This window comes from Hibiscus syriacus, unplaced genomic scaffold (genome assembly GCF_006381635.1).
Source record: "Hibiscus syriacus cultivar Baekdansim isolate YM2019G1 unplaced genomic scaffold, ASM638163v2 tig00110677_pilon, whole genome shotgun sequence".
Classification (NCBI taxonomy): Eukaryota; Viridiplantae; Streptophyta; class Magnoliopsida; order Malvales; family Malvaceae; genus Hibiscus; species Hibiscus syriacus.
In genome coordinates, this window is record NW_024062821.1 from 104979 (window position 1) to 132976 (window position 27998).

The 27998-nt window shown below is 34.6% G+C and overlaps 1 protein-coding gene and 2 pseudogenes across 2 annotated transcripts; 1 reads left to right on the top strand and 2 right to left on the bottom strand.

Moving 5' to 3' along the window:
- Positions 1 to 1826: 1826 nt before the first annotated feature.
- On the top strand, positions 1827 to 9962 carry LOC120138010 (annotated as a pseudogene).
- Positions 9963 to 10319: 357 nt separating this feature from the next.
- LOC120138031 (probable tRNA (guanine(26)-N(2))-dimethyltransferase 1) lies at positions 10320 to 27973 on the bottom strand. Of its 2 annotated transcripts, XM_039153643.1 has the most exons (13): positions 27970 to 27973; positions 14197 to 14335; positions 13476 to 13775; positions 13285 to 13372; positions 13036 to 13157; positions 12613 to 12752; positions 12461 to 12533; positions 12157 to 12245; positions 11967 to 12072; positions 11474 to 11686; positions 11043 to 11237; positions 10794 to 10871; positions 10320 to 10613 (listed from the first exon to the last, which is right to left on the bottom strand). In XM_039153643.1, exons 2-13 carry the CDS (start codon positions 14290 to 14292, stop codon positions 10374 to 10376), a joined length of 1740 nt encoding a protein of 579 aa, XP_039009574.1. In that variant the 5' UTR covers positions 14293 to 14335; positions 27970 to 27973; the 3' UTR covers positions 10320 to 10373. The 2 variants fall into 2 exon arrangements, with proteins under 2 accessions (XP_039009574.1, XP_039009575.1); XM_039153644.1 differs by lacking the exon at positions 27970 to 27973 and having other exon boundaries at positions 14197 to 14428.
- LOC120138033 lies at positions 15765 to 22021 on the bottom strand (annotated as a pseudogene).
- Positions 27974 to 27998: the final 25 nt, after the last annotated feature.

Consider the following 27998-nt stretch of genomic DNA (forward strand, 5'->3'; position numbering starts at 1 on the left):
GTAAATGTATAGTGATGAAAGTTTAAATTTTATGAGTTTTTATACAAGTGGACGAAATTACTGTAGCAAGGGTATCAGTACACTGTAGCAAGGTATCGATACACCTGTAGCATTTTGGAAAATTTTAGCACTTCGTACTGTTCACGGTATTGTTCATTACTGTTCATGGTACTGTACATTATTGTTCACAATACTGTTCATACCGTATAGTACTATTCATAAAAACGTTTCTTTTCTTAAATTTGTTATAATGAGCATAATTCAACAATATGTTATCGTATTTTCTTAATATAAGTCCAAACGTTTTGTTATTTTGTAAGAACATTGTTTTAAAAAGTCAATGTGACACTTCGGACTCGTATCCGGGTCGGGTACGGGTTGGGGGTGTTACATTGACTATGTGTCGTACTGGTTTAGGGTGTTACAAATATATTCTCATTTCATACTGTTAATCTCAACTTTTGATTTTCCTTCATGGACAAAGCCATGTAGACCCTTGGGGGCCACCCCTAATTTTTTTACCATTAAAAAAATATAGGGATAATTACCTATTTAGACCTTTAAATTTTGATTTATTTTACCCCCATTTTCTATTATTAGTTATACTTTGCCCCCTTGAACTAAAATCATGTATCCTTCTCTACCTATATATGTGTGCGCGTGCGTATTGCAATAGCTCTTCATCCCTTTAAGCCTTAAATTAGTGTTTTCGTTTATTCTTCATCACACATGTCAATGGCTCTCACCACTCTCTCCATATCTTTGATTCTATGTTCATTTATGGTTACTTTTGGTTCAGCTAGCGATTATGTTTATGCTTCAAAACCACACCTATTTTATAAACCCGTGCTTGATGTGGAAGATAAATCACTCTCCATTGGTATTGAAGGCATTATTCTATGTAAATCAGGCCCCAAAATAGCCCCAATTAAAGGTATAATCCCAACTAATCAAGTTTATCCCCCATAAAGCAATTTTCTTATAGTATTATCTTTTGATAATCTGAATTATACGAACTATTCAAGAATAATTCACCTAATGCCATTTTCATTTACATTCTTAAATTTAAGTGCAGGAGCTGTGCTAGAATAACATGTGTACCAGTTGACGAGCATGGTTATGAAAGAACACATTTCTCCATCTTAAGCAAGCCAATAGATTCAAAGGGATATTACTTTGCGGTATTATACCCTCACCAACTCATTCATCACAACCTAAAGCTTGCAGATTGCAAAGCTTTCCTTCAAGAATCACCATGGGAGACTTGTAAAGTTACCACAAATGTTAACGGAAGAAAATGAAGTTATATTCAGTTCCATCTTTCATCTTCTCTAATGGTTATTGAAAATATATATTCTCTATAATTATTTGCTAATTCTTGATCTTGGATTTTTTTTCTTCTAATTTTATGATTTTTAAGGGAAAATTATTGTAATTTTATTCTTATAACTGATGTTTAAGTGATGTTATGCACTAATAAGAAATGTAAGTTTTTCCATTTGCATGGTATTATTGTATTAATAAAATTTGTGCTCGAATTTATTACAATTGAAATTAGTTTAGAGTGATTACAAAGTAGTATTTGTTCAAAATTTTCTTAGTCATTTGATAATGGATGTACACATGCCCTACGTCAATGTTTGAAGCCGAAATCTTATAACGATTCGAATATAAAACTCTAAGTAGAAAGACATTCTATTTTATCACTAAAATCATTCAATAATTATAAATAATAATTTTTTTGCAGACAAAAACTAGGTCTTGAGCGTAAAAGATTGGGTTTTTGAGCTTTTGAAGAAGTCTTTAATCCATGCAAAACTCTTAAGATGTCTTTAGCCTCTCTTTATCCGGAAACTCATGCTGCTTCTTTAATAGAAGTAGAAATTGCAGCAATACTAGAGCATCAGCCGAAATATGAGCTCGACATCGTTATACCAAGTATAAGAAACTTGGACTTTCTTGAGGTGTAAAGGCTCTTTTTCAGCCTTACCATCTTATCATCGTTCAAGACGGTGATCCTTCGAAGACCATCAACGTCCCCAATGACTTTGATTATGATCTTTACAACAGGAATGACATTAACAGGATTTTGGGTCCCAAGGCTTCCTGCATTTTGTTCAAGGACTTCACTTCGACACATAACGTGCAACATGACATTACTCCCAACACGTGACATACACCACATCAGTATGATATATGTCGACTGTTTGTCAACTATCAATTTTCGTTCAACCAAAGACGTTTTGTCTCAAAATAACATGTTAAGTGTCAAAGCATTTAAAAACAAGAACAATGATTAAAGTAACTACTTTATTTGATGTTACGGGTAAATATTAACATTATCTTTAATCTTCATCGCTTGGTTTGATGATTAATGCATAGGTGATATATGATCATTTGGTATTGGGTGAAAACAGGGGTTGCCTTACATCTATCACAGCAAAGCGAGCAACCCATTCGTGGACCTAGAGAAAGAATACAAAGGAATATACTAGCTAGAGGAGATAGTCCAATTTTTCTAGCAAGTTGTTCTTCCAAAAGACTGCACCACAGTTCAGAATTGCTACATCCAACTGGCTAAGCAGGTCAAGGAAAAGCTAGAAAAAGTTGACCCTTACTTCCACAAGCTGGCCGAGGCCATGGTCACATGGATTCAAGCTTTGGATGAGCTCAATCCACTACTGTTGCTGTTGCTTTGTCGAATGGCAAAACAGGTTAGAAAATTTGTAGCATATGCAAATGCCATTGTCAAATTATTTTGGAAACTTATATTGTCTCAATTACAAACAATTCTTCTTCCACAAGCTGGCCGAGGCCATGGTCACATGGATTCAAGCTTGGGATGAGTTCAATCCCACTGCTGCTGCTGCTGCTTTGTCGAATGGAAAAACAAGTTAGAAAATTTGCAACATATGTAAATTTTCATATTGTCTCAGTGACAAACAATTCTTCTTTTAAAAGCTAGCCGAGGCCGTGGATTACGATGTCACACGGGACCATCGAAATGGTCAACCCAAAAATTTCTTTTGAAAACGTATATAATTATCAAAATAACTCATCATAATTGCAGCAAAAATCAAATTCAACATTTACAAAATATAGAAGTCCTTTAAAATACGTACAATACCACCTTAGAGTTTTAAATCAAAATATAGTTATGACTCGAATATACAAGGTCCACATAAAAATACATGCCCTCTAAAATAAATCAAGACATACTCTGCAGCAGTCGATTTGGAATGTATTGATGCGATAGGCTCCTCGACGATCCCTCCACTAACCTACACACGGAAACACATTCCATACGATGAGCTCACAAGCTCAGTACCACGAGAATAACTATGTGATATTATATACATACATTACATGAACATGTCGGTGTGTAAAGTCATATGAACGCAAAATTACATAACACACATGAAATAGTCCACGCAGTGAGGTCGAAGAAATTTACGTGCATCTCGGATAACATAATGACCTACTTGAAAATGATAGCTTCGGGGTAAGAATCAAAATTTACGTGCATAAAAAACTTATAACCCTTAGTCTATCTTGGAACTCTTGAGAGGTCGGGGTGAGGACTGGAATTTACGTGCTTCAGAAGCTCAAACCTCAAACCAAGTCGAGTATAAGGTATGATTTCAGAATTTACGTGCATCGAAATTCATACTGATATGACCCAGAATTTATGTGCATCAGATACATACCATCAGACATTATCCGGATTATTTACAAACAAAAGATAATCGGAATAATGCTAGAGTAACTCAGGTGTCCGAACCGTTTATCGAGTATCACACAAGGTCAATCTTATGTCATCCTAACTTCCTTGATTTCTAGGTGAGAATTTAGCAATCTTAATTGTTTTCACTTGTATTAGATACTTATAGTTTATACGAACCCAAAACACTCAAGCTCAAACACCCAAACCAATCGAATAAAATTTCCCAAAAATCACTGTACTTATCGATACTGGGACAGCAGTATCGATACTCACCCCTTGGTACCAAAATCAGATTTGATGTTTTGAAAAACACTTGGGTATCATACTCCTATAGAGAGTATTGATACTCTACCCTGGGTATCGATACTCACCTGAGTACCGATACCAAATTTGGCTTCGATGTTTACAAAAATACCACAGTATCGATACCAACCCTCTAAGTATCGATATTGGACCATGAGTATCGATACTCCTATAGAAAGTATCGATATTTCCCTTATAATTCAGCTTGATTTTGGCCTTTCGTGAAGAATAGTGTCGGTATTGTTCTTCCAGTATCGATACTAACAGACCAAAGTGCTCTGTTTTGAGCAGAAAAACACACCCAAATCTCACCCATTCACTCCCCTAAGACTAGAAATTGATTTTAAAGTCTTATTTGAGGTCTTAGAGCTCAAAAGGTATCAACTTTCATGCTTACAAATAACAAATGTGAATCTTTTCATGGAAATACTTTGCATGTTCACATGAACCAAAACATACCAAAATGCACACACAATGACCTACGTGCAGTATGGTCAAGTTATAAATTGTTACCTTGAAGCTTGGTGACTAAAAACGTTCTTGAATCACCCAAGGACTAGCTTTTCCTTGTAGGCTTTGAGCTCTCCCCTTGCTTTTGTGCTAATCAAAGCCATGAAAATGAGTTGTTAACTCATTTTATACTTAAAGGAACACTAGAAATAATTCTTACAACCCAAAACTCTATCAAAACCGGACTGAATCTCATGGTTCCTTAAACCCATCCAAAACTCATTTGTGCCTAAGACATCCAAACCTTGCAAATGGGGACTCAATTTGAAGCTTAGGATGTGTAGATTATGAATCTTACCTTGAAAAATCTTATTCAAGCTTGTAAAACTAAAAAGTCTGGACCTTTAACTTGCCTTGGAGAGGAAGAAGAGACAAAAAATGGTGAAGAAAAAGAGATGGGTAACCGGATGTAATATCATCCCGATTAATGGGAAATCAACCTTTGTTTCAAAAAGTGGGATAATTACCCACCTAGTCCTTCCTCATTTGATGTATGATTAAAAACTTTCCCTTTTAAGCTAGTTGGGCTCATCCCAAGCCAAACTCAAATCCTCTTGGGTCTAAAGGTTCATATACCATGGTAAAATTATTCATAAGCCCAAACGAATAAGGTCGAAACTTCTAACCCATATTTTGGTGCGTTACAAGCTCAACAACATGGATTCAAGCTTGGGATGGTCACATGGAAGAAGAAAAATAAGAAGAGGAAGATGATGATGATGATGAAGAAAAAGAGGAGAAAGAAGAAGAAAATGAGGAGGAGGAGGAGGAGGAAGAAGAAGAAGAAGAAGAAAAAGAAGAAGAAGAAAAAGAAGAAGAAGAAGAAGAAAAAGAAGAAGAAGAAGAAGAAGAGGAACAGAAATATGAGAAAGGGGAAGAAGAATAAGAAGAAGATGAGGAGGAAGATGAAGAAGAAGCAAAGGAATAAGAAGAGGAAAATGAGGATGAAGAAGAAGAAGAAGAAGAAGAGGAAGAGGAATAAGAAAAAGAGAAAAAAGAAAAAGAAGAAGAAGAAGAAGAAGAAGAGGAAGAGGAAGAAGAAGAAGAAAAAGAAAAAAAAAAAGAGAAAAGAAAAAAGAAGAGGAAGATGAAAAAGAAGAAAAGAAGAAGTAGTAGTAGTAGAAGAAGATGATGAAGAAAGAAGAAGAGGGTGAAGAGGAAGAAAAGAGGAATAAGAAGAAGAAAAAAAGGAAGAGGAAGAAGAAGATGAGGAGGAGGAAGAAGAGTGAGAATAATAAGAGGAAGAGTAGTCTTTTTCATCTTCTTCCTTTTCTTCTTTTTCTTCCTCTTTTTTTTCTCATTCTCTTATTCTTTTTCTTCTTCTTCTTTACTCATGTATTAATATTATCTTATTTTTTAGGAGATTTACTAGGGAAGTAATGTAATTCACTTAAGAAGTTACAATAATAAAAAGTAGATTTAGTCCTGAAGTTCAATCTTTTTTTAAATTAAAAATTTAGCCATTATATGTTCTATAATGTCAACATATTTTTATTGTAGTGTCATGATTATTAAAATCTATAAATAAAGTGATCTGATAATAAATTTACTCATTATACAACGACATGTGGTATAACTTACTCATCAAGGCTCACTTGTAATTAAAAAACTCGATTGCAAATTTTTAAAATACAATGACTAATTAGTAAACTTATTCATAATAGAATGATCTAAGATTTAATTTACCTTGAGAAATATGTTAGATAAACAAACCAATTCTCTTTCTTCTAAGAAAAAATGGAGACAACCGGCGGCTTTCTCCGTGTTAGAGCTTCGTGGAATCAAAATTGCTAAAGATGGTATAAAAATGGGTTTTTTTTCTGTGAACTTGGTTTCTTCTTGACTGTTCTTGAACTGCGTCATTTCAGTGTTTTCTGATTTTGCATTTTAACTTGATGAGTCGATCTATTATTGCACTTTCGTTCTTCGGGGAATGGGCATTATCCCCTTAAATTAATATAATTTTGGAGCTAGGAGAATATTCCCTTTGTATGTGCAAGTTGTATTTGATAAAGGAAATTAAATTTATTGGGTATTTGTTTGGTATGCTTTGTAATGGAAGATGTTTATAAGCTGGTTAATCTAAGCCGATTACACCCTCCCTGTTGTAATGTTAAATGATTGAAAATAATCTGCAATGGGAATCAATTGTTGATAATTTTTTTTGTTTAACTATTTTTATTGTGAGGGATTTTGATTCATGGATTTATGTTTTTTTCATTGTTTACATTTGGCTTAGTGTTTATTGGATGTTGGGATTTGTAGATGTGGTGAGGGATGACCCGACAAACACTGTTCCGGACATGATTTCTCGAAACTGGGAATGCAGCTCCACAGAAGGAATGACCACCCACTTGGGATTCTGAAGAATGGGATATATGAATATTTTGATACTAATTTCCCGACTATGTTCGATAAGTTTGATGATCTCTGCCCAATTGTTTCAGTGAAACAGGTACAACGTGATCCACTGCTCCCTGAATTTTCTTTTCCTCTCGTAGATAATAATGGATGGAAAGGGAATATCTTTTGAGGTTAGATATTTCTGTAAATTCAATCCTATGATCTCTATGAACTTTTGTAGATAGCAGAAGCTTGTCTGCTTATATATTACCTTATGGATTTCCTAGGTTACATTGTAAGTTTGAATCTCTCTGTATGTGTTTATCTGTGGATTTGTGACCGAGGGAGAGAGAGAGTAGACATTTTTTCTCCTTACAAATGTCTTCATAAGCATGTTTGTTCAATATTCCAGGGTTTTCTAGTCAATTCGTTATATTGAAAATGTGATTTGAGTATCATTAAGTCCTTCAGTGCACAAGGGTTTTACTTTTCTGCGTAGTTGTTTTTGGAGCTCTGCAAGCGGTATGACGAACTTCTAAAACAGTCTTTATTTTGGTTTTAGGGTCATTCAATTCTTCAGCGATGGAATGATTAATGAATTAATTCGCACTTATATCTTAAAAAATCTACGTTATTGGATTCTAGGCCTCTTTTTATCCAGTTTTATGTGCTCCTTAAGAAATCATTTTGTCCTTGGTATGATGAATTAATTTAATTGTCTTAATTATGTTATAATATATGTCGGATCATTGGATAAGTTTTTGAGAATACTTATTTGGTTATGGCAGTAAATCTTTATTTATTATTTTTCCAGAACTTTGATGATGTACTGGTGCCTGCCGATCATGTAAGCAGGAGCTATAATGATACATATTATGTTTACTCTCAAACCTTACTGAGGTGTCATACAAGTGCTCATCAAGCAGAGCTGTTGAGAAGGGGACACACTCATTTTCTTGTAACTGGCAATGTTTACCGCAGAGATTCTATAGATTCTACCCATTACCCTTTGTTCCATCAGGTTTCGATTTGTTGAAAATATCTTCAATTTTTACTAGCTTTATAAAATTCTCCTCTTTGGTAATTTTCTGCCCAATCTACAAGTGCAGCTCGGCCATTTGTTGGCACTACCATGGGGTCCTTTGAGGATTCACATGGTGAAGAGCTTTGATTTGACATGTAAAATTTGTTTTAAGATGATAATGTTCTTAGTTAAGGGTTATTTCTTTTGTTCCCCTCTAACGTATATTCCCCTTTATATTGCAGATGGAAGGGGTTCGTGTTTTTACTCCAGATATTTGGGAGGGATCAGGTTTGGATCCAACCTCATATGCAGCTGAGGACTTAAAGAAAAGTCTAGGAGGCCTAGCTCGTGACTTATGCGGTAAATTTTAGATTCAAAACTGTATTGAGGGATTGCATGTTTGCAAAATGATGCATACTATTGGCGTTGGCTAAAATCATTTTCCATATTGAACCAATATCTTTGTTCACATCATGAATATACTATTGGTTTTGGTAAGGCGATGGAGCTTTTTTGACAGAAACTAATTGCAGATTTGCAATTTTATTTTATTTTATTGGAGATAGCATGGAGATGTATATATTAGTGCTGTGAAATCTATTAAAGATTTTATGGGAAGTATCTAACTGGCTACTATAAATTTTGATCCTTTTATGATGTTACTTGTCAAAGGTTTGCATTGTAAAGACTAAAGACTACAATACACCAATTAGCCTCAAGTTGTTAATGTTTCAGGTGCTGTGGAGATGCGTTGGATTGATGCCTATTTCCCATTTACCAATCCTTATGAACTTGAGATCTATTTTAAGGTATTCTCTTCGTCTTTTTTGTAAGATGGTCTTAGTGTTTTCTTTTAGTTTAAATTATTTGGTTGAAGTATTTTGAGTAGCTTTTGCCTTTTCCTTTACTTGATTGATTACAATGTTCATCGTACTTCTACATTGATTATTGTTCTATCTGAATCATTTTAAGTTAATTACTAGTGCATGTGGTAAACCTTAGCATCAAGTATAACTTACCAGCAACCTACAACAAATTTCAGGAGAAATGGATGGAGGTTTTGGGTTGTGGGGCGATGGAGCAAGAAATATTGAAAAGTAACGGTAGACCGGACAGTGTTGCTTGGGCCTTTGGACTTGGATTGGAGCGGCTAGCAATGATTTTATTCGACATTCCAGATATTCGCCTATTTTGGACAACCGATGAGCGATTTACCTCACAGGTAGCTACTGAATGTAGCTCCATGATTTGAATGTTGAATTCATGGAATCCTAATGTAGTGTCTCCTCCAAAATCTGATTGAGCTGATTGATTACAATTTTCCAAAGGTCAAATGGGAGTGAAGTTTAAACCCTTTTCAAAGGTATAAATTTTGCAGTTTTCCACAGTTTTTATATCCTTTTAATTGTTTAATGCCTACTGCAGAAGCATGGGTTGACAACTCAATTGTTTTTGCAGTATCATCCCTGTTACAAAGACATGAGTTTTTGGATCAATGAATCGTTTACGGAGAACAACTTGTGTGAAGTTATAAGAGGAATAGTTGGGGATCTTGTTGAAGAGGTAAGCAATTTAAAATGATAACAATCACCTAAAGTCTTTCAACAACCGTAATACAAAGCATTTGACCATCTTTTGTGGTAGGAGTTTAATAGATAACTTTTTGTTTCGCCACTACCAGGTGAGTTGATAGATAACTTTACGAACAAGAAGGAATGAGGAGTCATTGTTATCGGATTGCATATCGATCCATGGAGCATTCCCTCACGGATGAGGAGATTAACAATCTGCAGGTGCTACTACATGTTAGTTTTGAATTGTTCTTTTGAGGTAAAACGCCATTGTAAAGTGTTTTTTTTTTTTTGTGAACGCAGTGGAACGTGCGAGAACAGTTGCAGAAAAAGTTGAACGTTGTTCTAAGATGAGTGTTATCGATGTCTACGCCAACTATAAACTTGTTTTTCTCTATCCAAATACATGTTTCTTTATTCGGAGCACAATCAAATGGCCCTAACCTATTCAATACTTGAACTTGGCAAATCCTGTTGAAATGTTATTCCTACGTGCGACAGTCTCTGTAATAAAAGTATACATTTGATTATTTTCTTTATGATTTTTACTTTTTGGTAATAAACGTATCTTAGACGATAAGATCTGATATTATCAAAAAGTGCGTATTTTACCTTTAAAATTATAGATAAATAATTATCATAAGGTAAATGTATCCATCCAATAGAGTTCTTAAGATACAAGGCATTGAATGATTCAATTACATTAATTCATTTTGTGACAATCTTTAGCTTCTTCTAGTCCAATGAAATTATAACTTAATCATGTGCTTGCTAATTTAATCAAGTATAGAAATCACATTTTGCAAAATTGATTATGTTGCTACAATCACTCTAACATGCATTCAACCATGATAATTTTTAGGAGATGGAAGTAATATAAGTTTAATGGCAGCCTGGTCTATGCTGTGGTAGCATCCTCTATCTCTTCGGATTTTTGCCGTTTGGTGTTGAGTTCGCTATCTTGATGGCTGAGACATCCATTTACCGTCTCTTCACCCAAAAGTGATATGTGCTTGCTGGTGATTTGGCGGCCTGCCCTAAGCTTCGGTCCCCAGTACCTTTCAGGATTTGGAAGGAATCGAGCAACCTTCTTCGCTTGTGCCTTGCTCAGGGATGCAACAGCTCGAGCAAAATTTGCCTGCCAAAAGGAAAAGGGTTGCGGGTGTTAAAAGGAACCTTTGCCATTGCCACCTACAATCAGAACTTGTTTATGTTCGAGAATGCATCTGTTCACATGTGGAACACAAAACAAGGACCAAAAGACCAGGAATGGCAGGGTAATAGTAAGCGATTAAAGAATGCAACATAGGAAACATACTTGAAGAACTGGTTCTTTGGCAAGTATCACACTTCCGGACTGATCAGCTGGTTGGGCTTTCACTGGATGATTTTTAACCTAAAGAGAACAAAATCTTATGAAACACCATTACACGTCTCGACCAAATTAATGCACTAGAGTTGAGTTTGAAATCCCAATAAGTAATCAAGTTTACTTGTTTTAACTTTATTTCCGAGTGCACGCTAACGCAAAATGAAGTACAGAAACAAAATAAAAGAAGCCCCTTACCCAGCAGCGCATTATGTCCCAAATGACATCCATGGGAGCATCCGATTTTAGTCCTAATGGATTCACATGGGTTCCAGAAATTCGATATCCTGCATTGATCACAGCAGAGCGGAAAATTACTGCAGATGGGGAAGTGCATTTTAGTGTAGCACAAAGGTTGTGCAGACTCAAAAAGAGAGGCACATCGGGCAATTCCTGCAAAGAAATCCGAATCAGGTAACGAACATAAAAGAATATCAAAAAAAGTGCCAAACTCTGTATAGGTTTAATGCACTGGATGTTTATAGAAAGATTGTAGCTAACAATTTAATTTTCGAAATATTAGAGTGAAAACAGTCATATTGATCCTTGATTCAACATTTAGTATCACAGTAGAAAATGGGATGGCTACAAGTTATTGAAATAACAGCTGATGGAAAAAAAACACATACCTCTGAAATGGTAGTCAAAACAGCAGAGATGCGATCATAGGCAGGATAACGATCCTTCATTGATTTTACATCTTCTAGTATGTTCATTACCCACTCTTGATCATGGATTGGAGCAGACCATATAGGTCCACCCATGTTAAATTTCTTCTCACAGTGGCTACACTCTTGAGGGACAACAGGTGCAAAGCCTGGGAGATACCTCACACTGGTATTCTAGAAATACAAAGGTAGACATAATATCAAAATATCGTGCAATTCAAAATTATACTACACCAAGAAAAATAGTCTTCGATGCAACATAGCACACATTAAACAGCAAGAAGTATGTTGTCAGATAACATACGAAAAGTTCTAAAATCATCACAACTCTGTAGAACCTACTAGTTGCATGAACGTGTCTCCGATGGCAACAATAAGCAATTGAATGGAGTTCAGATGTGCATCATGATAACAAATACGAAGCACCAATGGCATTGTAAATAAGAAAGCACACCTTAGAAACAGTTCTCCCGATAGGCTGTAGATGAAAAGAATCACAACCAATGCACTGATAGACATATGATAGCTTAAGGGGAGTATTCTTCATCGCACTTGCTGAACTGCACCGAATTAATTGCCATTCCATCATCATTATGTTAGAGTAACTTCTACTTTAATAAACTAAAATAAAACAGGCCACGTACGTGTATATGCGAACAAAAACACGGACATAAAAGTCCATCTGGACAGAGAGTACAGGAATAATATATCGTTTGTAGCGGTTTGCATGACTCTGTAGAAAGATGTACAAATGATGCCAAATAAAAAGATTTTATCGGAATTCAATTCTAAAAGAATGCAGTTCTAAGACAAGGTAATAATTACATTTATGTTTTCTAACGTCCTTTACCAATTAGAAGTTCTGCAAGTGAAAGAATAAAGGAGTCCTTTACTAAATAAATTTTTTTCATTGCTTAAGAACATGCTTTCTGAAGGTCGTGAAACTACCTCAATGGAGGCTAGGAGTATCCTCAAAGCCATTTCGTGGCAGTATTTCCCTCTCAATGGATATGATCCATATCTGCTCCCATGTGCAGTTATAAGACGAGCTGAAATATTCAAAACCATAGCCAAAAGATGGTGGAAGTAATAAATCTTACTTGGAATAACAGACCTCCCCATTAGCCCCACATAAAACTGCCATATCAGTTGCAGTGCACATCAGCATGCCACCATCGACAATAGATTGAACTGCAGAGTCCAGGAACACCGAAGGAGAACCATAAGGGTCAAGATCAACCTGAAACACAAAATTTGGGAGTAAAGAATATAAGCAAGTCTTGGCTTTGAATAATTCCACCCTAAAACAACAAAAGTTAACTACTAATAAACTTTCTTTTAATATGTATAAAGTGGTTTTGACATAAAATGAATGCATAATAAGAACGATTTACATTGAATATTTTCCAAAGAGTTCAATCTAGCTTTAACTGCAAATTCATATCAGATGAAATGCATTTGCAGGGAGTCAAAAATTTCATATAAAGTTGTTAATTTAAAAGATCAAATATCATATATCATACCACATCAAATTCTTTTGGGTTGGTAAGCATGTACACACGAGCATCGGCGAGATGCGACTCCACTTTTGAACATGCTACAGAACCATTGAACTTTATATTTCTCTGGCAAGCTTCAACTGCCTCTGCAAGAAGAAACACAGTATAGGCATGGATATGCATAGGAACCAGAAATGAAGAAACTATAGGTCCTCCCTCGATTCTTCAAATTATATAAACATAATATCCAGAACATCAATACATGCATAATACCTTTATCATTGTCTAAGGCAATAATTTTACCAATCCCTTCTACTTCCCGAGCGTATCTCAGAGCCCTTAACCCAGAAGCTGACAAGGCCTATAAAATCACCTTAAAATTAACTCAGAAAATGACATGACAAGCATTGGGAGGGAAAAGCATAGAAATTTACAGCAGAGAAAAAAGAGGACTTTGGAGAAACCTCTAGGACTCTTGGTGGTTTGACCTCCCCTAGAACTTTTCCCTCTGTCTCAACTGGTTCTTCTGATGTTGTACAAGACTCTTCTTCAGGGTTTTCTCCAGGCTCTTCACATTCTTCATTTGATTTTTTGGTATTCATACCAGAACCATTGGGTTTATTTTCTATGTCAGATATCAAAACATTCTTCTCTGGCACATTTGCTGCTGATTTGTTTCTTTTAGACAACAATGCCTCATGTTCCTGCTTCCGTCTCAATATGAATGTCCTCAGGACAGCAATGGACATGTCTCTGTTGTTAACCTAATTATTATTATCATACTAAATAATTAGGATCCCCTACTACAGAAGAACCAAACAAACAACTAACACTACAATATAAATCACCCACTCAAAGTGTAGTACGCATTGAAAAGAGAAATTTTTACTTGCTCTCCTTTCCTGCCATTTCTGAGCAGCAAAACGTTGTGACATTACTTCACAATACTCACTAAAAAGGGTAGAGATATAGCTTAACACACTAAAACGGAAGCTACCCAATATAAAACCTTTTAATCAAAACCAAAAGCATCCAATTAAGTAAAAATTTAACCATGAATTCAATCAAATTTTAATTGGCCGTCAATTCAAACGAAAGCTACCCACCAACTAAACTGAAAAACCAATCAAAATTCTAACATTTGAATTCAATAAAATATTTCTAAAAAAACAGCAAATTTGGTACCTGGGTTTTGTTGTAAAAAACTTCATTTTTAGCATGCAAAAGGATCTCAACTTCTCCCTCCTTGATGATAGTGTAATCATTGAGATCCATTGACATTGTATCTCCTTTTACATGCAATAAGGATTTCTGGGTTTCCTTGCTTATCAAATAAAAGCTTTAAGCTTTTCTTCTTCTTCTTATACTTCCCACTTTGGTTTTGGTAACAGCTGTTGGGGGTTTAAAGTTTGAACTTTAAAATTGGTTTTTGGTAGTTAAGAGGTCGTGAAAGCGGCAACTTCATGGAAAAGGACCCCCTTTTACAGTTATATGTGTGCTTTGAATGCGGAAACCCTATTTCTATTTTCCTTTTTTTAGATTTATTTTATTTTATTTTGTATATGAAGAAAAAATGTTTTTAAAGTGCACTACATAATTTTTTTTTAAAAAATAATCATCATTCTTATTTAAAATTTTAATTTTATATTTCTATTTTCAGCAATTTTTAACAACTGAATTAAATTAAAATTAGTAAAGATGGAACGATTTCTTAATATTGAAAATCTTCTACAAAAAGAAAGCATCATAAATATCCCTTGAGTGGTTGAATAGGGGTGTAAATGAATTGAGCTTTTTAACGAATAAGGTTATGTTCGTGTTTATTTATTTATTTTTGAAGGTGTTCTTGTTCAGTTCGTGTTATTTTAAATTTTTAATATTGTGTTTATGTTCCTTTATTTATTTTTAAACGTGTTCGTTTATTTATTGTTCACGAACATGTTCATTTAATGTTCGCGAACATATGAACATGTTCGTTTATATGTTCATGAATGTGTTCATGAATATGTTCGTTTAATGTTCACAAACGTGTTCGTTTATATGTTAATAAACGTGTTCATGAACAAGTTCGTTTATCATTCATTTAGTGTTCATTTAGCATTTTTTTAGTGTTTGTTTATCGTTCATTTATATATTTGATTTTTAATTTCATTTGTAAGATAAAAAATGATAAAATTACACCACTGATGCTTAAACTCTTTAAAATTCATAGTTTAAAATGCAACTTTTATTATGTGTACTATTTAATTCTTATCTTCACCAATATTTAAAGTGTAAAAAAATAAAAGAAAAAAGAGAATCAGATAAACGAATTTGTTCATAAACATAAATAAACGAGTTGAGAAACGAGCTCATAAACGAACTTGTTCGTGAACATAAATGAACCAAACACACATCTGTTCGTGTTCATTCATTAAATGAACATAATTTTTTTGTTCATGTTCATTTATTTAACTTAACAAATGAATATAAACAAACTTTATACGAACGGTTCACAAGCAATTCACCGAACACTTTATTCATTTACATCCCTATGGATGAAACATCAAATTATCTTCCCTTGATCACCAAAATATAAATTATCGTGCTACTTTTATCGCTACATTCTCTAGAATGAAACCATTACCCAATACTTTATTTCAAATGAAATCATTTACAAAATAATACGATTACAATGGATAATGCATCTTCGAATTTATCTAAAAAACTCTTCAACCTTATGTTACAGAGTGGAGGAAACTTGATTTCTCTCGTAAATACACCTCATACTCCATAATCATAACCCTAATACAAAACATTTTTTCCACAAACTCAAAATTGCATTCCAGTTTCTTCAAAACTTTCCAACTAATCAGGTTTTAGAGGATAGTATGAATGCTTCCCTAAGCCCAGTAATGGAGAGGCAGGATAGATGTATGACTAGAGTGGACGTGTCATTTAGTATCATCGAACATGAGAACGTTAATCTTGTCGATCCCAAGATCGGATAATGGTTCAATTGGCAGCTCATCTCCCTCCATATGAGACAAAAGCTTGAAGGTTCTCTGCTAAATTCATCTACAAAGAAATGCAAAATGGGTTTTAAATTTCATTCATGCATTTGCAATATATCTATATATATATATATATATATATATATGAGGTAGGATCCGTTGACAACACATTTTTTGGATTGTTGGATGGTGAAAACGAAAGAATGAGATTAACAGTAGAAAATGAGGAGTTTTTTACGAAAAAAGAAGTGGATTATCTTCAAATTTTAAAGCTTTAAGCTCAGACTTTAAACTCGGTTAATCCAACAATCCAAAAAACGTATAAAACCATTTTGAAACAGACTCGTGTGACAAACCATTCTGACTAAAGAATATTATGGTATCTTTATAAACACTTCTACTACTGATGCAAAATCCATGAACACATCAATAGAAAAGCAACCTAACTTACCAAACATTGTGGTTAATGAAGTTGGTGGCGGGTTGACATGAAGTTGAGGCCGATATAAAATGTTACAGCTAGAACTATTATCACCATAGCATAAGTTGGAACTGCCAAAGCCCAATACCTGAAAAATTGAAAGAAAAAAAGTAATTTTCTTTTCATACATTGCTTGGTAGAGTTGAAAAATAAGAGTGAAAAATGATTTTTTTTTAAATGCATAACTTTGAACACTTGGTACATCTTTTTTATTTTCTATCTTCTTATCATTTTAATTTGGAATGATTTGTTTTTATGCATTATGCTGAAAAATAATCATCTCTCGTATTTTCTTTCATCTCACTTTCCTTTTCTACCAAGGAAAATCACAATTAATTTTCTTTCTACTTTTCAATTCTCCACATTCATCACACACTTTCCGCTCAACGAAGCACACCCCAAGTGTGTGATTCCCTGCTTCCACAACTGCATTTTTCGTCTTATTGTTTTGCTTATGTCAATTGAGAAAAGATTCGCTAATGATTACTACAACCTACCTTTCTGTTTTCATTGTAATAAAATTCTAAGATCTAAGCTTCAACATACTATCAATGTAATAGTATACCCCCAATCATCCCTCAAACACTACAGTTCGAGCAAACCACTTTGTCCTGCATTATTTTATCCCCTTTTTAGATACAGAGAAGTATGTAAGACCTAAATTTAGCAAGCACAGAAAATGTTGTTGACCTGCTAGGATAATAGAAGATCCCAATTGAATGTAACCAAGGCTCAGGAATATATGCCCATGCTAAATAAATAACTGCGCAAAAACAAGGATAAATTCAGAGACAGTTTAGGTCTTTAAACAAATCCCTCATTTCATTGCTTCAAAAAAATCTAGTTTTAAATAATAATGTGCACCAAGTTCTACAAAGAGCAATGGACAAACAACACAGAAATATCACAAAAAGTGCATGAACATGAACAAAGTATGTACAATTTGTTGGTTATTGATTCTGTCAGTTAAAAATCCTCAAGTATTAGGCTGTTAGGATTAGTTTTTTAAATTTAAAATAGTTTGTTAGATTTTTACTGTGCAGATTCCTACAAGTAAGAGCAGACTTTACTTTGTAAATGAAGTGAGAAGAAAATAAAAATTCAAGAGAGTTTAGTTTCTCTAAAACTCACATGGTATCAGTCTAGGATTACCGTTCCTATTTCTCTCCGATTGCTTCATCCTCTTCCTCAAAAATTAATTTCGGCAGCAACGGTCATCCTAGCAGCAATGTCCTTGCTGATTCTTCTACCTCTGTAACAGTACACAAACTGCTGGGCCATAATTACCTTCAATGGTCCCAATCAGTGAAGATGTACATCACCGGCAGAGGCAAACTTGACTACATCATAGGCGGTACTGAAAAACCTGGTGAAACCGATCCTGGTTATGAAAAATGGCTTCAAGAAAACAATTTGGTTATGTCCTGGTCGGTCAACACGATGTCTCCTGGAATTGGCGAAAATTTTTTACTCTATCCCACTGCTCATGAAATCTGGAGTGCTGTCAAAGAGACATATTCCAGCGCCAATAGTATTTCTAAGTTATTTGGTATTGGAAGCAAAGTCTCCGACCTTAAGCAAGAAGATCTGAGTGTTACCCACTATTATAACACGTTGAACATATATTGGCAGCAAATCGATCTGTATGAAGCTCATGCGTGGACTTGTGCGACTGATGTTGCCCTCTACAAGAAGATAGTGAACCAGAAATGTATTTTCCAGTTTCTCAATGGACTGTATAAGCGTTTGGATGTTGTTCGTGGCCGAATTCTCAGCACCAAACCTCTTCCTTCCATTGGTGAAGTGTTCTCCGAGGTTCGGCGTGAAGAAAGCTGTCGATCACTAATGATGATCTAATCTTCCCCAATCGAAGCTTAACGCATTCTGCCACTTCCAGAAAACAAAAATCTGGTAAGTCGTGGTGTGATCATTGTCGCCGAGCGGGCCATCTAAAGGAGAATTGCTGGAAACTACATGGTCGACTTGCTGATTGGAAACCACAACGCCAACCGCCACTACAGAATCTTTCTGCCGATGTTGCGCAATCCGACTCATCTCTCAATTTCAATCAGCAGCAGCTTGAAGAATTAAACCAGCTGATTCGAAAAAATTTGTCTTGTGTTGACCAAACTCCTGCGACCATGAATCCATCTGGTAGTGCTTTCTTCCTAACCAATACTTCTCCGTTTTCTTGGATTGCGGACTCGAGTGCTACTGATCATATGACAGGAAATCGAAATTTGTTCACCGATTTCATGCAGCCTACGGTTCAGCGATTGTTAAGACTGCTGATGGCTCCTTAACGGCTGTGGAAGAAACAACCTACTACACAGCTTAGGACTGCTCAAGAACTTGATCCGATTCCCATTTCCATGAATGATTATGAAGGTATGACAGCTTTAAATGATACAACTATTGCTCCTTTAATTGATTCTTCTGACCTACCTATTGCTCAAAGGAAAGGTGTCGGGAGTTGTACTCAGCACCCAATTCAGAAATATGTGGCATATGGGAGGCTTATGCCAGCATTCAAGGCCTTTACAGCCAAGGTTGATACTTGCTTCATTCCTAAAACTATTGATGAGGCCTTAAAGGACCCTAGGTGGAGAAAGGTTGTTGAAGAAGAGATTAAGGCATTGGAGGCAAACAAAACTTAGATTATGAATGATTTACCTTATGGGAAAAAGGCTATAAGTTGCAAGTGGATATTCACAGTTATATATAATGCGGATGGAAGTATTGAACGATTCAAGGCTAGGTTGGTGGCAAGAGGGTTCACTCAGTCTTACGAGATTGATTATCAAGAAACTTTTGCACCATTTGCAAAACTCAACACTGTTCGCATATTGTTGTCTCTTGTTGCAAATTTAGATTGGCCACTTCATCAGCTCGATGTCAAAAAAGCTTTCCTCAATGGTACTTTGGAGGAGAAAGTGTATATGCAGAAACCACCTGGCTTATATTCGACTTATGATTCGGGACAAGTTTGCAAACTTCTAAAGTCTTTATACGGCCTTAAGCAGTCGCCACGTGCTTGGTTTGAGAGGATCACACTCTATTTGTTAAAACAACTTCCGGAAACAAGAAGACTATTCTAATAGTCTATGTTGATGATATAATCATCACTGGTGATGATTCTTCTGAAATTTCGAGGTTGAATTTCATGGAAAAGGAATTTGGAGCAGTGCAGAAGTTGAGTTTCAAGCCTTGGCTCAAGGGCTTTGTGAAGGAATTTGGATACAACGATTGTTAGTAGAATTGGGGTTGAATCATGACACCAGTTTTGACCTCAATTGTGATAATCAATTGACAATCAGTATTGAAAAAACCCAAAGCATCATGATAGGACGAAACATGTGGAGATAGATCACCGTTTCATTTCAGAGAAGGTTACAAATGGGACTGTCAAACTTAACTACGTTTCTACTCACCAACAACTAGTTGATATACTCACCAAGGCACTTCCAAGAACCACCTTTGATGAGTTTACATCCAAGCTGGGGCTCTACAATGTATACTCCCCAGCTTGAGGGGGAGTGTTGGTTATTGATTCTATCAGTTAAAAATCCCTAAGTATTAGGCTGTTAGGTTTAGTTTTTAAAATTTTAAATTTAAAATAGTTTGTTAGATTTTTTCTGTTGCAGATTCCTATAAGTAAGAGCAGACTTTACTTTGTAAATGAAGTGAGAAGAAAATAAAAATTCAAGAGAGTTTAGTTTCTCTAAAACTCACACAATTCCTAAAATATCACAGGCATACAAGAACATCAAAGCGAAGTCAAAGTATCAACCGGAGAAACAACACTCAATCATCACAACAGGAGTAAACCAGACCCATCAGTTCTGACATGGAAACACTGCCATGGTGAAAGTAAAACTTAGTCACTGGACTTCAATTTCGTTGAAATTTGACACCATACTTCCAGTTTGGTTAATTTGAGCAAAAAATCAAGTAATAAAAGCTATACGGTTCTTGATTTATATTTCCAGAAACAAAGACCGATTTTAAAAACCACAACTCGACTGAACATGAAATAAACATAAAATCTGAAACAACAAAGTAATAACATGCAAAAATAGTATGAAATTACCAAAAGGTAGGAGAATAAGAGATTAGGACCTGTAGCAACAACAGTTGTAATGGAACCAACAAAGCCATAAACCTCAGAAGATTTTGGACCATGTTCCCCGGAATTTGATTTTTCATCATTTGGATCAACGAATGAGACAGAGGCTGTCGTAGTTCTTCCTCTTTTTGAAAAACTAAGGATTGTCCTTGGACTGTTCATTGAATAAGGCTCTTCCATTGGTTTTTCTTCCCTTCTTTTTATTGTTATAGAATCCAAAACGATGTACTTTTTTATGGTAAACAGCAGAGCTGTCTTGCCAAGAGATCAGAGAAAACTAGAGCAAAAAACAAAATCTCAGAAAAGTGACAACCGTGAAGAAGGAAACATATGTTACAGATGAAAGGGAAACATTTGGGAGTAATTGTTTCTATAATTGAATTGCGTCCAGGATGACTACTGACTAATGACATCTGGCTCATGCTAGGAGGAGGCCTAAATAACAACGTATAATAAAATTTGGAAGGGGGAAAAGCAATCTCCCTTTCTGGCTACATAGGAATTTATAAAAAATATATATATATTTGAATGCCAACTCATCTTAAACCTATAAATTGGATTAAATTTAACTTTATCATCCATAACATGTAGTGCTATTTTCAATCACATTATCACATAAGCTAACAAGTATTATACAAATTGCTTCTACAAATGTAATGCCACTAATCACAGGATCATATAAGTTCACGGCATTAGACCTTATTCGATCTGTAGATACGAACATCTTCATTAAGATACTCAAGTTCTATATATATATATATATATATATATATATATATACATGTTCTTACCTAAGCTTTTCCAATAAAAAATTCTTGTTGATCTTCTTCCTTTTAATTGCAGCAAGAGAAGAATTGGATACTAAGATGTAAGAAGTGAATCGTTATAAGAGCTGTTTTTTTTTCCACGAGATGCTCGGAAATGATTCTCTAACAACCATTTCTCTTCTATTCCCTAATTATCATGACTAAGACAAAGACAGCAAACCCATTTCCGGATTGCTCATATATTGATAAACAAACCCTTTTAAGAGCATTATCGATAACCTAAACACTTGTCTTGCATAGACAGCTAAATCTTTAAGAAACTAATAAAAAATGCTAATTTTCCGTCAGTTTCTGAAGAAATCCAATCTTTTTTTAGTAAAAAAAAAATTAAATGACGTACAGAGAAATGAGGAAAAAATTACACTGTGGAGAGTTACAGACTTACAGGGTGTTCAGCCTCAATACAGTTGCAGAGAATGAACAAGAAAACAAAGAAGAGAAGATCTGTGAAAGGAAAGAAATAGAAATGCAATAAAGAAAAACACAAAATTAATTTTAAAATTAAAAATTAAATAGTTTTCTAAACGAGTAATTATCTTTGCTCTGACCTTAAGAAATGTTAAAGACCTATTCACAGCTCAGGGTTAGCTCAGCGTCGTCTTTATTACCCTAAACCAAATACCTTAACCAGAATAGTATTTTGCCAAAAAAATAATAACCAGAATAGTAGATTCATAACAAAACAGGCCCGAAAGCGACAGATGCAGCATCCATAGGTAACTGAATTCCATAAAATTAGTCAACCTTCATTGCGAAACTAATATCTCCATAATCTAACATTTAAAACCCTTCCCTTCATTTTGTAAAGAACTACAACATAACAGATCAGCAAGGGCATTTTGGCATGGTCTAACTTAACTATATTCATCAGACAGGTAATCCTAATTCCTAACCCACACCAATGATAACAATTTTGTTTTCCTAAAAACATAGTCATCAAATTTTGCATACCTCGAACTGTAAAAAACTAACCATTTCTTTCCTAATATTTACTGTCAACAAAATACCTTTAATTCTTAAGCCAAATAATCATCGCGCGTAAAACTTACATATATATATACAAGTAATGCCTCACTCCAGAATAAGAAAGCAGAAAAGAAGGGTGTGTTAGAGAGATTTAGAGTGAATAATTGGAGGCAATTTAGGTGGTTCTTTAAGAGATAATAAAATCAAAATCGCGACGTGAAAATTTAGAGGGAAAACTGAATGAAGAGCTTCTGAACCAAAGATAATTCGAAAGGGCGACTGATTCTCCGATCCTACGCAGCCGAAAGGCGAGAAGGAATACAAGGCTCGACTCGATATGAAAACAATGGATTCTCAACCGTTGGATCTGCAACTAGATTTCCCCAAACATTAAATTGAGTTTTCTGGGCTTGACTCCCGTCTGTAAATATGCAATCGCTCGTCGTACTTCATGCTTACTTTGACTTCCCCGGGTTAATGGATTGGATTCATATTGGGTCGTCATTTAGATTCGAAATTTTTATAGATCTCAATAGGTCAAATTATGTTAAAATTATACTTTTCTGCAGGTTTATGGGAGAATAAAAAGAAATATGTGGTGGCTTTTTCTAATTATTTTTTTAATTCCTAACTTCTTTTTCGTTAATGGATTGTCATAATTTAATGGTTGAAAGATTAAAATTGAATGATCCGATAATATAAGAGATCAAAACTAATCTTTTCTCGAACAAACCGAAATCATAGGAGATCATTGTACCCTCTAAACCCAACCTAAAATAAATTAGGTTAAATCTAGAGAGCTCAATCTAAATCTTTTTCCCTCGAGTAAACCATAATATATTCAAACTTAAAAATTTACATTATAATTAAAGAAACAATTCTCAATTTCAATCTTCATAATTTTTATTAAAACAAATGTCCAAAAAAAATTCAATATAAATAATAAATATCAAAAAATGCATGCATAGACAGTTTCAATAATAACAGTAATGTTCAAAGTTCCGTTTACAAATATATCAATTTCAAAATATAAACAAAAGTCCGATGAAAGAAAATTTTGAATAAAAATAATACTGGAAATAATACTTTTATCTGAGTAAAGACTGATTATCAAAGTATCGAATCTTCTAAATTTGAGTATTTGAAAGAGAAACTATAAGAGAATAAACTATAAAGTTTAGTGTCTCTAAAGTGCAAACATGCAAACAAATTCAATACGGAAACAAATGCACATTCTAAGTCATAATATTAATAGTCTGAATGAAATACAAATACAAATACAAATGCACCTACTTATACTCCTTTCACACTATTCGAAGCATATATTATGATTCTGATATTTCAACATATTTACGAATTCAGTATGCACAACAATGTTTCAATTATGACAGTTCAACATGTATCGAATATGGCCTTTTTGTATTCAACATAACCAGTCTCACGGTCAACATGCTTCCAATTAATTTCAACCAAACAAATAAATAAACAACCAAACAAGATAATGTAGGAATGAATAAAGAGGCACTCCTCGACAACAGCTAAAGACGATGTTAGTCTAAATAGTGGATCGACCCAAATCAGAACCTATGAAATAATTTAATAATTAAAATAAACAATCTAAATAACCGACAAATGTATGCGACTAAAAATACCAACTATCACTCACGCTCAACACAAACACGAGTAACACATGTCGGTTTGAGGTTCACGGGTATCAGCGGAGGGGGCGATAAATCTATTTCCGAGTCAAAGTCTCCTGCAAAAATTACAATGTTCGATTTAATTCCCATTTCAACTATTTCTAAAAATTTTGGACGTTATTACGACGTAAATATTAAAAATCCGATTCGAATCGAAACCGGGCAGCGTGGTTTCGGTCCGACTAGGGGCTGCCAGAATTAATAAAGGGACTGTCGGTCAGCAACCCCAACGAACGGCCGGCGATGGGACCAGTGGCAACAAACACCTCCGACGAGGGTGACAAGACAGTCGCCCGGTGAGAGCGGCAGTAAGCTTTTCACGACCTGCCAATGCCGATCACTCACAAAATCCGACCATAAAGGCCTTCTTCGGTGAGGGTGCGGTCAACCGGACACCACAACAGTCGTGGATGGCTGTGAACGGCGGTTGTACGACATAAAAGAGCCGATGTTGGTTCTATTTCCACAAAGAAAAACCAACGATGTTCTTTCGAACTCGCCTAGATGGACGCGCGATGGGGAAAGAACTCACCGGTGAACTATCTTCGACGGAATGACGACGCGACGTGGAGTAATTGAGCGGCGGTGAAGCTTGAATAACGCAGAGGAGGGAAAAGGAAATTGGGGGCGCCGCTCGCGTGATATAAAGAAAATTGGGGAAGGGTTTGTGTTTTACTAACAACGGGCTTATCACCTATATGGTCCTCCAATTTTCTAGGGTGTCTACAATTAAGTCCAAAATTTTCATTTCTTACTATTAGGTCACTGAATTTGCTGCTAATTCAATTTAATCCTTGACATCAATTTAGGGATTCGAAGGGAAATTCCTAAATTCTAGGGTTTTTAGTTTGGGGCGTGTAGGTTATCTTTTATTTTTCTAAAAGGAATTTTCTTATAATTTAGGGTAAATTACACGTTTAATACCAAAATTATTTAGTCTGTTTTAGTACCTAAACTTTCAAATTTTTAAAATTATACCTAAAGTTTAGTTTTTGTTTCATTTTATTACCTCGTCCAATATTTAAAGTTAAGTTTTGAAAGAATTGAAAGTTTAGGTACTCACTGATAGTTTAGGTACTAAACGCGTTAAGTTTTTAACGGTGTGTTGCTAAAATGAAATGAAAACTAAATCTTATGTATAGTTTAAAAAATCGAAAGTTTAGGTACTAAATGTAACACACCAAATTTTGGAGTAGTAGTTTTCGGTTTACCCGAGAGGTAAATAGACTCCGTAAATTTTATAATATAAGTTATTGGGTTTAATTGGGTTAGGATCTGGCCCAATTACTTATCAAAAGGATATTTTAATTAGTAAGAAAATGAAGAAGGACCAAAAGCGTGATTTTCCCATTTTTAAAAAATAAGCCTATTTATTTCGTCATATCCATTTTCCATTTCATTTCTTCATATTTCCTTCTATTCTTCTTCCCCTCCAAGAGTTAAGGCTAAGGTAAGAGTTTAAGCCTTTTTCATGCTTCGTAATTTATTTAGCAACGTCATTTTGTTGAATCAAGCCATGGGTTTTGTTAGTTGAAGAGAAAAGTGGGAGTCTTCATCCAAATCATCAAGGAAAGGAGTTTGGCTAAGCAAGGGGCATCATTTTTGAGTTTCTAAAACCAAGATAGTGTATTTCTAATCTTTTGGAGTGTTAAGATTTTCATAAGTATGAAGTTTTGCTAAGATTTGAGTATTTAAGTATTTTAGGGTTTATATTTGATATTATGATCAAATTATATTTTAGAAGTTAAAAATGTATTTTTATGCTACTTTAAGACCCTAATTAACTCCTTAAAGCTTTAGCACATGATTAGGAACCAAACTATAACCTTTAGGATGATTTTGGGTGAATTCTCGAGCCTAAATAACTATTTTTGGGGTTGAGTATTGATATTGGGATGAACAATATCAATGCAGGTTGAATTGGAGGAAAATCTAGGGATTTTAAGTTGGGAGTATTGATACTGCTATGAGAGTATAGATATTGCGCCTTCAGTCTCGAGACTCATAGGGTTGGTCTCGAGATTGGGCATAATTTTTTGACATAATGCATTTTTTATACTGATACTCATAGGGGTATCGATACTTGACCCTAGGGTATCGATACTGCAAGTAAAGTATCGATACTACTCACTTTAAGAGCTAAATATTATTCGTAATAGTAAGAATAAGTCTGTGAGGGACGCTCATTATATAACTATGTTTTTCTAATATTTTGATATAACAAATTAAGGCAAAAATGTTTTTAGACTCGATTAAATTTGTTCAAAGTTTTTAAAAGTTTTCAAAAATAATTCAAAGTCCATTAAACTAGAATTTAAGCATAAAACTTTTTTTGAGTACGTAGTACCGATATTGTTCTTACAGTATCGATAAGAACAATATCGATACTGCATGAACAATATCGATACTGTTCACATGGTACCGATACCCAAGGTAAGAGAAGTACTAATACTCTCTAGCTAGTATCGATACTGCCAGTTGTTTTTCAAATAGCTCAAATTCCAGAATGCAAAATAGGTACTGATACCCAAAGGGGTACCGATACTACTTTACATAGTAGTGTCGATACCATGATCATAATATCAATATTGGTCAGGCCCAATGGCTAGTAACGATTAGTTTATTTAAATATTATAAAGGAAGTACTGATACTCATTAAAAGAATACTGATACTCCCTGTCCTATGCAATTTTATTTTGCAGAAAAATTATCCCCAACGAGTTCAAATCATCCCCAACGACTAGAAAAGACCACAAACTCATTTAAACATATAAAAACAAGTCGATGACTGTAACACCCCCAACCCGTACCCACCCGGATACGAATCTGAGGTGTCACATTGACTTTTCAAAGCATGTAAATTTATAAAAATCATAGTAAATTCAAACTTTTATTAACACAAACTATATTTACATCATTAGGTTCAAAACATTACAAAATCGATCAGAGCATGTATACTATACGACTCTATTTATATGCCAACACATATATTACATAAACCAACATACTGTGTAAGGTGCTTCTAATCTGATCTTCAAGTTATGATATACTGCTCTGCTACTCCTAAGACTTGTCTTCTTGCTTTTCTGTACCTACTTGTAAATCACTTACACGCTAAGTCATAGACTTAGTGAGGCATAAAATATAATAATAATGCATTTCCTATTCATATGAACATGTAATCTAATTATTCTTCATGTCACATATGATTCTATATAAATAATAACAACATGATAATATTCAATAAAGCAAACATTTTTATACCTTTTTGTAGGCCCATGTACAGTACTGAGAACTTAAGGTATTCGAGTACCTTGAGGTTGTGCACATATACTGTCACCACAGCTCGTATGGGGTCCCACTAAGGGCATGTGAAATTTTGTCCCGAAAGACCTATATATTTGTCCCGAATGACTCATGTATTTGTCCCGAAGGACCTATGTATTTGTTCCGAAAGACCCTGTATATGTCCCGAATGACCTATATAACCCTCAACTCTTGGCATGCCAACTATACCTATAGCTCTCATATCATATAACATGGGCATTATTCTTATGTTTCATATGTTCATGTACTCATGTCATTTCTCTTGTAATCACATGTATCTTTTCTTCTATCACATATCACATGAATCATATATCATTTATCAAATCATGTATGCATGTTCATAACTATTATACTATGGAAACTAATACAAGGAATAAACTTATCACAAGTCTTAATTCCATTGAACTATAACTCTATTAAGCACTCACCTTGGCCTTGCTTTGATTCAATCTTATTTCTTCGATTATTCCGGAACGAGAGTAAGTTTTATATCTACATAATAATACATGGATCTATATCAATATTCTAATTGATATACTCTAATCTTTCATTTCTTAAACTAAAAGA

Bases quoted from the DNA above. Each gene is read 5' to 3' on its own strand.
- LOC120138031 (XM_039153643.1), bottom strand. From the start codon at position 14,292: ATGTCAATGGATCTCAATGATTACACTATCATCAAGGAGGGAGAAGTT. The intron at 12,534-12,612 runs GTAAGATTTATT...ACATGGGAGCAG, and splicing joins GGGGAGGTCTGTTATTCCAA to ATATGGATCATATCCATTGA. The intron at 11,687-11,966 runs GTGTGCTTTCTT...TTGTATTTCTAG, and splicing joins TCGGGAGAACTGTTTCTAAG to AATACCAGTGTGAGGTATCT.